The sequence below is a fragment of the Schistocerca cancellata genome, chromosome 3 (assembly GCF_023864275.1).
Source record: "Schistocerca cancellata isolate TAMUIC-IGC-003103 chromosome 3, iqSchCanc2.1, whole genome shotgun sequence".
NCBI classification, from domain to species: domain Eukaryota; kingdom Metazoa; phylum Arthropoda; class Insecta; order Orthoptera; family Acrididae; genus Schistocerca; species Schistocerca cancellata.
In genome coordinates, this window is record NC_064628.1 from 34,083,439 (window position 1) to 34,096,551 (window position 13,113).

Below are 13,113 nucleotides of genomic sequence, written 5' to 3' on the forward strand. Positions count from 1 at the left end.
GGGCACTCCAGACAAAGTGCAGAGAGTTAACAAATTGGTGACTGCTGACAGACGCATCACAGTGAACCAATTATCACGCTACGTTGGGATAGGGGAAGGAACTGTTTGCAGGATACTGAAAGTATTGGTGGCGCTAATAAAGGTTTGTGCCAGTTGGGTTCCCAGGATCTTGACAGTGGCTCACAAAGAAACAAGAAAAACGGTATGCAGCGAACTTTTGGAACAGTATGAGAATGGTGGAGATGAATTTCTTGGAGGAATTGTGACAGGTGATGAAACATGGCTCCATCATTTTTCACCAGAGACAAAGAGGCACTCAATGGAGTGGCATCATACAAATTCAAAACCACACCTTCTGCTGGAAAAGCTATGGCTACGGTGTTTTTCGATTCTGGACTCTTGCTTGTGGACATCATGCCAAGATGATGACTCCTTTGTGCATGCTGCCAAACAGTGGCTCCAACAGGTTGGTCCAGAATTTTACCGTGCGGGTATACAGGCGCTGGTTCCATGATGGCGTAAGGCAGTTGAGAGGGATGGAAATTATGTGGAGAAATGAAAATATTGTTCCTAAAGAATGTATCTACACACTGTAAAATTTTCAAACATGTGGAATAAAAGATGGATGTAAAAAAAAATTGTGTGCATTTCTTTTGGAGTGACCCTCGTAGGACTGCTTTCTGAGGCAGGACCTTGCCAAAGTGATCTGTAAACACACTCAGTTATCCCTGTCATTGTTTGTGCTGTATTTGGAAGTTCAGGCACTCACATACACACCATCAGTATCTCCTCAACAGTATAACTGAGTATGGACTCATGAGCCATGGCTTCCCATGTGAAACAATGAAATACTGAGACAAAATAAAACAATATTGACAACAAGGCTTTTTGTCTGTTTCAAAGGAGCAATACCACTAAAACAAACTTGATTTCCCCAGTTGTACAATTTCAATGGGTGTAGGTACTTCTTAGGTACCCTGTAGGCTAAAAGTTCAGTAGCCATACACAGTCTGTGCAAGTGTTAGCTATAATGTCATAAACTGGTGTCTTTACTTGACTGCAGAATTAGTAATCCAATCATATCATATCCCATGACTGAGCTAGACAAGGGACAGTACTACCTTGACAAATCTGTTGGTGAGTAAACTTTACATGGAGATGGTTCATAACATTTTGTGCAAAGCATGCCATTGTCCTATTACATTAAAATTACATAATCTTATCAGTTTTCAACAATTGGACTTTGTTGGTGCTGTATATCTGAGGAACATTTTGTAGGTTTTATTATTCAGCTTACTGCAAATTATATGAGATCAGGTCAGAAACATAATTTATATTACCAGCTCAAAAATTTACAATTACATTAAAACTTAATTTATGTGTTTTTCAACGGATAACAGAAAAAAAACATAAGTGTGAAAAATGCATATATGAAATATAGCACCATACTACCAAATTAATTGGTAAACACAAATAAAAAAATCCAGTAAATAAAAAGTTACATTCTACAAAATGTTATATAGGCTTACTAGGTACTGTACTCAACAAAGATATAAAGAAAAATGTACACCTATACAGAGAAGAAAATGTTGCTTTGTAAAAAAGTCCGTAATTTTTGCTTGCTTTTTCTTTGATGTGGCAATAGCGTACACTGTACCCTCAAAACGGGATAACTCTGTCATTATTTCACCAGAAACATTGTGGTATGTCACAAATTGTTTGATTATTTCTAATGCGTTTACTGCACCATTAAACATCACGGAGGAATGCTGAGGCTCGTCTATATCATCCTCATCGTCAGTTTCTTCCTCGGCCAGGTCCCGTGATGCACATTGAACTATCTCATGGGTTCTGTAGTGATTAGGTTTTCATCAATGTTCACGTAATCCTCAAATGATGCTTGCTCTTAAAGTTGATTCCATTCTTCATCATGAGGTGAAATACGGTCAGTATGATCATTTCCAACCTGATCATGGACTTCATTTCCAAATCCAGTTTTTTGGAAACAGTTCTGAATGGTATCATCTGAAACTCGGTGCCATGAAGTTGCAATGTAGTGCAATGCCTATGAGAAGAAACAAATTTATTAATTATTTCTCGAAGTGTTCTTTGGCTCCAGTTGCACAACATGAAATAAATGGCAAGTAAAAATTTTGCCTGTAAAATGTTTGTTTTCATTTCTTCCTTTTTTCGATGTTCACACACCTGATGGCATGCTGCATGAGCATTTTGCGATAATGCAAGTTGAAATTACATATCATTCCAATGTAAAGTGGCTGGAGCTCACTCGTGCAATTCACTGGAAAGAATTCCACGGTCACATTTCTCAAATAGAAACTAAGGGGAGGATGTGCTGCACACCTGTCTACGAACAATAAAATCTTCTGGCCTGCTGCACCCATTTTCCCATCAACACTTTTAAGCCAGCTTTTGAAGATTTTTGTCATCATCCACGATTTCTTGTTACTAGCATATTTTGTGGGAAAAGTGACAATGTTCTTAAAACAATGGGGCTTGGCAATTTTCCCGATCGTAAGTGTGGGTAGCTTCTCACTACCATCACTTTTAGCACATAACAGCACTGTTACATATTGTTTACTTTTTTTTCCCTCCATGGCAGTTCTCGCTTTTGAATGCTATTGTGTGGCCAGGCATTACATTGTAAAACAAGACTGTCTCATCCGCATTGAAAATGTTTTTAGGAGCATATCGGAATGTCAGTTCTTTCAAACAGGTTTCCTTCCAACGTCACACTGTCTCGGGATTGACACTTTTGCTTTTGCCACATACATTCTGACAGCTGATGCCAAGTCTTACCTTAAATTTGTACAGCCAACCTGATGTAGCACTGAAATTTTCCTCACCAACTCAAATTGCAGATTCATTTGCTTTTTCACAAAGCATTGGGACGCTAATAGGAATGCCTTCCGCTCTATGTTGCCTGAACCACTGCAACAAACAATCTTCCACGTCTCCATATTTCCTGCCCTGAATGCATGTCTGCTTACTAGTAGAAATTCCGAACACACATGCACTATCTTCAATTTCCTTTGCCTTTGCTGCTATATAATTTAAAGTAGACGCAGAAATTCCTAATTCCTTGGCAATATCCAGCCACTTTCGATTACTGTTTTCTTTCACAACTCTCAAAATTTGTAGCTTTTCAGCAATAGTAATGCTTACCTAGTTTCTTCCGCACATGTAACCAGTCCTCAAAATAATTAGAAATACAGTAATACGGTACTATAGCTATACAGTATGAGTTGTGATGTGTTTCGGGATTTCCGAGTAACATGCAACGATTCTTGTCCAGTTCTGCCCTAGTTCGGCAGAAGTCGTGTAATTGCAGGGAAACAAATGAGTGCTACACCTACTATCAATCTTCCCTATGGCTATCACCACTGCCGTAATAGAAAGCTTCATACATTATACTGTAGTTTCCAATACTGTACAGTCTCTGTATAATACCTGGTTTTTGTGACAACTCTGTTATTGCAGGTTATACTGTTTTTGCGTGTCTGTCAATCTATAAAACAATCTCAAGTCTGTCACATTAAAAATTAAGTGTTAGTTGGATTTGGATGCTCACAACAAAGTGATTTTCTAGTTGGCAATGTCATCAAACATTTCAGCAAAGTTCCTTCATAATGGCCAACAATGACTTAATACTATTCTCTGTAGTTCAGTTTTACTTGTGGCATCAGCGGTATAGTGTGCTGATGGTGGCAACACCATCTTCATATAATGCAAATGTTTTGTTATGAAATGTTCATTTTACGAGTTTAACTAATTTACTGAACGGAAAAGGGTACATCCAAGAATCTGCCAACCATAGAGCAAGAACAGATTTAATTATTTACTTCGTGGTGAAATGAATTCCCAGCAATGAAGGGTCGTTGCCAACATCAACATGCTATGCCACCGACGATGTAAGTAAAATTATACCTGGTCTGCAGTTGTGTGCACTGCAGTTGCATTGTCATTGCATTTGCAAGAGAAGCAGAAGAAAAGGAAACATACTTGGGTGAAGCCATGTACTTCACGGCAAGATGCGAAAGATATACAACAAAATTTGCTATGGGAGCTGCAAGTCGAGGACGTAAAGTCGCATGAAAATCCTTTTGGGAATAGATGAGAGTACATTTCAATATTTGCTCAAGAAACTGCCTTCTCAATATTATGATGCTGAACACTGTCCTCAGAAGTGCTACATCCGCAAAAGACAGACTTACCATAATACTGCGATTTCTAGCTAATCTAGTGTACAGTACTGGTATAGCACTCTAATGCTGCAGTCCACATTGACGAAAATAATACCAGAAACATTTGAAGCTATTTATAATGCTATGAAGGAGGAATATGTGAAGGCAAATAAATTTAATATATACTGCAGATGTGAAAAATTATTTCCACAGAAGTTGTAGATTTTCTCCTTTATATTCTCGGAAGGTATATCCTGGCCTACTTCACGGCTAATAGTGTCTGTAATTTTTTAATAGCTCTCACTTTTTATTCTGTTTTTGCATTCAGGATGTTTTAAGCTACACAGTCGTTCATCTGCCTCGAATATTTCTATCAGTTTCATTATATAAGCGACTAACTATGTAAATTTGGCAGTCATATTGATTAACATGGTGTGTCAGACAACTGCAGTGATGATAGTGCTCCAGGTGGTTGATTTCTCCATGCAGTAAACATAAGACGAATGTTTCCTTTGATCAAATCGAAGGCGAGGCGCTAGATTTGATCGAAGAAAATTTGACCAATGCCTAACTTTGACAAAGTTCCTTATTACACTATTAAATTTTATTATACGGCCATACCAATCCACTTCCCAGCAACCCACTCTGAAACACTGCACCATAACTTGTGCACACTGTGGATATTTCTCTGGGACACGAAAAAAAAGTATAAGTGAGAAAAACATATAAGTGAAAAATATATAAATGAAGTTTTACTGTAATCTCTATTAATTTTGCTATTCTGAATGAAAATTTCATACAAACTGCCTCATCCATTGAATAATAAGCAAGAAAAATGGTTGGTAGATTTCTATTTATAATAGCAGATATCACCATATCATAAATAACAGTTTTCATGTAAATCTGAAAAAAGTGGGCAATGGAGCCAAGGCTATTCATGCTTGACTGCAAAAGTTTGTGGCTGACAATATGCTGTTTGCCCTAAATCTCCTGACTTACTGTCTGAAAAGCATATTACAACATGGTAAAGATTGCTGTAGATCACAGCTGCACCTTTTTTAGATAGAAGTCAGCGGATAACTATCCCATCTTAAACGAAGTCTAACAAACGAACCAACTTCAGAGGATTTCAATAATCCAAGTACAGAAGGATTTAGCATATTTCATCAAAATAGAAGAGATATTAGAGATAAAGTTAGTGAACTGCTTATAGAAAATAACTCTGACATTATTGGTATATCAGAGTGCCACTTAAATTGACAATTCAGAGGCTTCCTTTAACAGGATACAGATTAGCTGGCTGTTTTTCAGTGAGTTCTTTGCAGACCGGGGCAGTGGCGGCCATGTACGTAAAAAAAAAAAAAAAAAAAAAAAAAAAATTCCGTATTCCATTCGAGTCTGTAGACGTATCAAAGCACTGCACTGAACAGGTATTTGAATGCTGTGCTAGGCAGTTGAATTTAGTGAAACTAAACTTCTAATTGTTGTTATTTATAGGCCCCCTAACTCTGATTTCGGAGCATTTCTGCTTGAGCTTGAGGGTTCTTGGTTCACTTTACTTATAGAAAGTGGCAAAATTAGTTGTATGTGGTCATCATATATATCATTTTTTGCTAACAATACCAGCTTATTTCCAAGAATTAGCAGCTTTCATTCAGTTAATAGTAGACAGAAATCCAATCCAGATTTGGATTGCACTTCCTTGACTCTTGTGCAGAAAGGCATGCAGTGCTACCACAAGAATTCAAAAATTTTAGCAGTAATCCATGCACTTTCAAGTCTGAACTGAAGAGTTTACTCATGGGTCACTACTTCTATTCTGTTGAGAAGTTCCTTGAAAAAATAAGCTGATTCCAGTGTTACATTGTTGATAGTGTTTATGTAAACTTATGGCTTGTTGTTTTTTGAGTTCATAAACATTCTGTTTTATCTGTTATTACTTTTATGTTGTAATTTCATGTCCTGACACATTCCATGAACTTGAAGATTTGCTCCTGTGTTTGGTCTTGTGGAACTAACATGTAAAATAAATAAAAACAAATCACCTTTTTATAACAGCAGCATGCCACTCTTTCATCACATCTTGTGGAATCTACAGGCAGTGTATCTTGGTGAGTTTTTTGTTCACAAAACCATATGTACTGCACACAGTTTATAAACAAAATCCAAGATGGGGCTAAAGAGTCCAAATTTGAGGGTACAATGGGAGGTGGACATTGGGCTTTGTTAGTGACAATGAATACTGTGACTTGATTGTTGCATTTTGTTTGTTAAAAGTAATGCATGGAATGCAGTGGCTGCTAATGAGCCATAGAACTGTGTGGGTTGTTTCTTTCAAAACATTCAGAGTATCCATGAATAACATCTTGATGTTTTCAGTTTGTCTCTGTATCCACCTGGTATACTTTATTCCAAATTATTTACACCTTCTAAGTGTTTTTGGAAACTCGTGGTCTGCACACAGCCAGTTTTGATCACAAACGGATCATCCTCAGGTATAATGCAGCATCGAAATCAGGTGCTGTATATGACAAATCATAACTTTTAACCAGCACCATGTCATAAAGGAGCATGACAATTCAACTACAAATCTGGAACATGTATACAGTATACATATGGTGCAACCCCTCACACCACTTACAGAAATTCATAAGTGTTGAGTTGTTGATAGAAACACACACAAAAAAGTTGTGTGCCTATCGACAACTCAGCACTGCTTCTTTTTGGGGAATAGTCTCCCTTAATCCTAAAATATGTGGTGTAGTGAATGGCAAGACTAAAGAATCCAAAAATGATATCAAATTACTGATTGTGTTTGTTCCCCAAACTTTCTTTTGAAAGAAGGACTGAAAGTAAAATTGGTCTATGAAAATAAATTTTTGGCTATCTCAGCCTACATGCAGCAGCAACAACAACAGCAGCAGCAGCAGTGCCATTGTGGTAAGCAATGACTGTTGAAATTTTTGTAAAATATTTTTTGGTGTGAGGTTTTGGAAATATTAAATTTTTCATCTGAAAGTGTAGCTTATTGTTGTGTTTTGTTGTCTTAACCTTTTGTGTGTATTTTGCAGGATCAGCAGCGCAGGTTTCTTCTAGCTCTTGCTCTCGAGTGGCAGATGTCTGGGTTCTTACATTCATGTGCTGTTGAATGGGCCAGTGGATCCCAAAGTGTTGCTGGGTGTTCATTACCAGTGCTCCTCACCTGGGGCTGGGAGTTTGCTCTGGCTGTCAAGGACGAAGCAAGCAAACTTTGTAAGTTCAACCCATTGTTCATATCCACATACGTGGGTTTGAGGTATTTCTTCACTTTCATCAGAAAAATAAAATTTGTACATTGGAATGGGACTGTGTTTTCACACATTCAGAGTGAGGGCCTATATTTGGCTTAATGTTGCATCTGACCGATATCAGGTACTTTTTCTGCTCTTTCAGTGCAACTTACACCAAACCCAGATAGCCACGCAGAAAAATATTTATGCTGAAGTAATTTACTATGTACATACTGCAGTTCTGCTCAGTATAGTTAAATTAGTGAAATATTTTCACTTAATTACACAATTGATTTGTAGTTTTATATTGTTTTATGCAATTACAGTCTTGGCACTATTGCTATATACCTATCAGTTTTGAACAGAAATAGTTCACAAATACATAATTAAGTTACCCAGTTTGTAAAGTAATGAAATTTAATCATTGGATCTCACATAGTGTTCTTGAAGTCAAGTTACCTTCCATTAGGAATGTGGGATGCGCTCAGTGACTGTGATAAGACTTCTAAAATGATGAAGCACAGCATTCAGTCGTCCTTTCCTTTCAGGCTTTATTAAAGCAAATCTATGAAAGGCTAGTAACTAGCCATTATCAAGGCAGTATTTCAGAGTTTCAATACATGTCCTAGTATGTCAGTCCCCTATTGTTCAGGCTCATGTCAGTTCATTCAAGTCTATTGTTACTTAATGTTATTCCACTTCATTTCGTAGATAAATTTCCTTCGTGGTTCTCTCTGCCATTTAACTTCTCCAATGCAATGACTACTAGTATAATTTAAATGAATTCACATTTATCTTTCAGTGATTTAATATGTACACACACTTATGTTCTATAGGTGGTGATATACTCAACAGATAATGTGTAAAACATGTCAGCTTGCATGTAATCTTTCTTGGCACAAACAATACTTTTTATAGTAAATGTTGTTAATTTTGATGCCATTAGGTCATGTGGCTGTGTAACTGAAAAATACTGTATGTCACTCTCGTGTGATCTGAGACTGTGCCATGGATAATTTCACAACTCTGTTCTGTTCATTGTTGTGATATACTTGATGTTGCTGCATCTTGTGAAACTTTACAAAATGCCTTCTCTGAAAACAACCTAGAACAGATAGTTAGGACCGCCACTCATGATGGAAATCTACTGGATCTATCTAACGGCAACAAATAGATCTGATCGCTTTGAGGATGCCACGTGGAAACTGCCATCAGTGACTGCAGTGCTGTTGTGGCAGAAGTGATCACCAAAGTACAGAGGACAACTAAAACAAGCAGAAAGATATAGTTGTTCAGTAAATTCGGTAAAAAATCAATAGTGTCGTATCTCGCTGAGGAACTTGAAATGTTCAGCACAGGACAGGAGCATGTAGAGGAACTATTGTTCAAGTTTAAAAGAATAGTTGACTATGCCCTGGATACATACGTACCCAGAACAGTTCAGAATGGAAGGCAACCTGCAAGGTATACAGCCACCGTAAAGAAACACCTAAAGAAACAGTTTACTGCATAATAGTCGTAAAACAAAGCATAGGGCTATAGATAGAGAGATGTCGAATGAAATGTGTTTGGCTGTCGAGACAGCAATGGGTGATGTTTTCAGTGTCTACTGTAGCAGAATACTGCCAAGCAATCTTTCACAGATCCCAAAGAAATTGTGGTTGTAGGTAAAGGCTGTCAGTGGCACAAAGTTAGTGTCCAGTTCCTAGCGAATGAGACAGGAACTGAAATTGAGGGTAGCAAAGCAAAAGCTTTAGTGCTTAACTCAGTTTTCAAATGTTCCTTTACAAAGAAAAACCCTAGAGAATTGCCCCAATTTAAAACTTATACCACTGAAAAGATTAATGACACAAGTGTGTGTGGTACTGAGAAACAGCTGAAATCGTTAAAACTGAACAAAGCCCCAGCCCCCCTTGTGGAATCCCTGTCAGATTCTATTTGAGGCAGACTTAGCTCCTCTTCTAACTATTATCTAGTATAGATCCCTTTAACAAAACGCTGTCCCCAGTTCTTGGAAAAAGGGACAGGGCACATCCGTCTACAGGAAGGGTAGTAGAAGTGATCCACAGAACTACTGTCCAATGTCCTTGACATTAATTTGTTGTAGAATCTTAGAACATACTCTGAGCTCAAACATAATGAGGAAGCTTGAACAGAATGACCACGTCAGTGCCAACTTGCACGGATTTAGAAAACATTGATCATGCAAAACCCAACTGGAAAGCAGCCAGGTGAATTTTGTGACTGGATTGAGGACTGTTTGGTAGGGAGGACACAGCACATTATCTTGCTGTTTGTGTTGTATATTAATAACCTTGCAGACAACAGGCTTTTTTCCAGATGATGCAGTTATCTATGATGAAGTACTATCTGAAAGAAGCTGCTTAAATATTCATCCAGAACTTGACAAGGTTTCATTGTGGTGCAAAGATTGGCAGCTTGCTGTAAATGTTGAGAAATGTAAAATTGTGCACTTCACAAAACGAAAAAAAAAAAAAATAAAAATGTAGTAATGTATGGCTATAATATCAGTGAGTCACTGTTGGAATCAGCCAACTTGTACAAGTGTCTGGGGATACTTTGTAGGGATATGAAATGGAGTGATCACAGTGGTTCAGTTCTGGGTAAAGCAGATGGTAGACTTAGGTTTATTGTAGGAATACTGGGGAAATGCAATCAGTCTACAAAGGAGATTGCTTTCAAATCAATCATGTGACCAGTTCTGAAATGTTGCTCAAATGTATGGGACCTGTACCAGATAAGACTAATAGGGTATACTGAATGTATATAGAGAAGAGCAGCATGAATGATCACAGGTTTGTTTAATCCATGGGAGAGTGTCACGGAGATACTGAAGAAATTGAACTAGCAGACTCTTGAAGACAGACTTAAACTATCCTGAGAAAGCTTATTAACAAAGTTTCAAGAAACAGCTTTAAATGGGTACTCTAGGAATGTACTACAACCCCCCACGTATCACTCAGAAATGAATTGTGAGGGGAAGATTAGAATAATTACTGCAGGCACACTGGCATTCAAATAGTAACTCTTCCTGTACTATACGTGAATGGAACACGAAGAAATAATAATAACTGGTACAATAGGACATACCCTCTGCCATGCACCTCACAGTGGTTTGTAGAGTGTAGATGTAGAAAAACTCCCATAGCATCGTTATGCTGCTCTTTCATTGCAGTGTTGGGAGCATAGTAGATTGGTATGAAATACAAATCTTTATTTTAACATGGGGCAAACCAGGTGGTGTCATCCTGGATCATGTAAGAAACTGATCGCCTGTCCTTATGACAGAACAGGCAACTGCAAGAATTGTTTTTCTGGCATACAGAAAATGTTCTGGGCAAAGCCACAATGATCATTGACCTATATGTGTAATGGAATTGGCAATAATGATTCAACCGTGACGTGGGTTTGCCAATTAACACAAGGCTAGGGCGTTGTATGCCAAGTGCTTTCACACCATAGCCAACAGCAGCTGAAGGTTGCAGATTAACTCCCATAATTGTAAAATCAAAATTCGTTTCCACTTCTGCAATACTTGTTGAAATAATGTGTGGTATAAATAAATGAAATGTATTAAAAACAACGCTTATATCAGCTCTTTTGAAATGGGTTACAGTGATATAAAAATTTCCGCGTACAGATATAACACTCGGAAGTATCCAAATTCTTTTCATCTTCTTTGATCCTGCTTATCAGGTGCTAGCAGCAGTAAGGGTGAAGTTGCCCGAATGTAATCAGTTACCTATGAGCTGCATTGCTTCACTACTTATGGATGAACACAAGTATATACACAAACACTATTATTGTACTTACTGTTTTTCCCTCCCCGCTCTCTGCCGGCCCCTCTCCCATCTGACTGCTCCTGCCTGGCATTGAAATGAATATGTGCAACAAAACATACACATTTCTCTGCATCAAACAAAAGTTAAACTGATCAATAACTAGTTAAAAAGATCATTGCAACAGGCAATAAAGTATCCACTGGAGGAAACACAGGCGAATGTGCATCGGCAGATGAGAGTACTCTGGTTTACAACAGAGACGGGTTTGTTGGTGGGCAAGTGCTAGAAAACATTCGGTCATGTTTGGTGTGCATTTGTTGGTGCTCTCTCATGTACATCTAGTTGTCAGTCCTTTTGCAAAGCATCGGAGGAAGCTCACCTCGCCTCGTGTCGTCTCCAATTTGGCACTGGCATCACAGAGAGTATTTGCCTACTGTTTTGCATGTGAACTGCTTTTGTTGTTAGTTAATGCCCTGGTTTTAAATTTCCTCAAGTGTAATGAAGAGCTAGCGATTGGTGTTGACTGACATATGTGCAAAGTTTTGGAATAATACTGAAAGAAGGCTGGAGCTGCAGTCCAGTATAAATTGCATTACCTCCAAGCGTTTCATGCTTATGAACAAATTGACACCTAGCTACCTACTTACTCTGCTACATCGTTTTGCTTGCTTTGTCAGAAACAGTGAGCAAAATAATCCTGTCTCACTATCAAAGGTTTACATCATACCTACAACCCATGTTGTTATCAGTTGAAACATGTGCGAGGATTATCAAAAATGATGTTTGTAGAGTTGGCACACCATTGCTCGTTATATTGTGTTCTCCTATCTTCCTTTCAGTGTAAAAGCTTGTTCACAGATATGAATCAATGATAGTGAACTCTGGCAAATTCTCTGTGAATGTTTGTCTGCTTGTGATCAGTTCCATTTGCTGTGCTTGTTGTTTCTGTGTGCTCTAGTACATACCACTTTCTAGAAAACAGAAATGATACAATGAATTTTCCTTGTTTGTGGAAATATACTTTTAAAATGGGATCATTGTTGACATTTTACTGTAAGTTTTTACTTATTTATCAAATGTCAGCACATTACCTGCCTTGAGCTTTGTCAGTACGTTTTATCGGTTTCAGTTTTCACCTTCCATTCGAAAATGGCTCTACAGCCAAAACTGCGATAAATGACAAAAACTCGGTCAAATGAAGGCAGTGATTTCATTTAAAAATGATCTCGTTCATTTCCTGTCCAGAAAGCATAGTTGCTGCATTGTATCAACGCCAAAGATCGGTAAAATTTGGACGCATTGAGTGCTTAGGGCTTTTTGTTAGTTCTTACTCGGAACTAATATACACACATCAAAAAAAGTTTTGCATCACCTTGATTCCAAAAGTTCCGGAACCTGTACAGAAAATTGGAATGGAGATCAATATAGACATCATTTCTGCCCTTTTTATTGCTCATGAAAACCACACATGGCATGTTGTACCACTATACAGCGAGACCTTCAGAGGTGGTGGTGTAGATCGCTGTACACACCGGTACCTCTAATACCCAGTAACACATCCTCTTGCATTAATGAATGCCTGTATTCGCCATGGCATACTATCCACAAGTTCATCAAGGCTCTGTTGGTCCAGATTGTCCCACTCCTCAACAGCAGTTCAGTGTAGATCCCTCAGAGTGGTTAGTGGAGCACGTCATCCGTAAACAGCTCTTTTCAATCTATCCCAGGCGTATTCGATAGGGTTCACATCTGGAGAACATGCTGACCACTCTAGTCGAGAGAAGTCGTTATCCTGAAGGAATTCATTCACAAGATATGCACAATGGGGGCGCGAATTGT

General features: G+C 38.2%; 1 protein-coding gene across 1 annotated transcript in view; it reads left to right on the plus strand.

Annotated features, from left to right (window-relative positions):
• Positions 1-13,113, plus strand: part of LOC126176842 (protein ELYS) — a 320,594-nt gene that overhangs the window by 57,715 nt on the left and 249,766 nt on the right. The window contains exon 10 of the mRNA XM_049924028.1: positions 7,274-7,454. Within this exon, the coding sequence (XP_049779985.1) occupies positions 7,274-7,454 (181 nt within the window). The remainder of the gene's footprint in view (positions 1-7,273; positions 7,455-13,113) is intronic.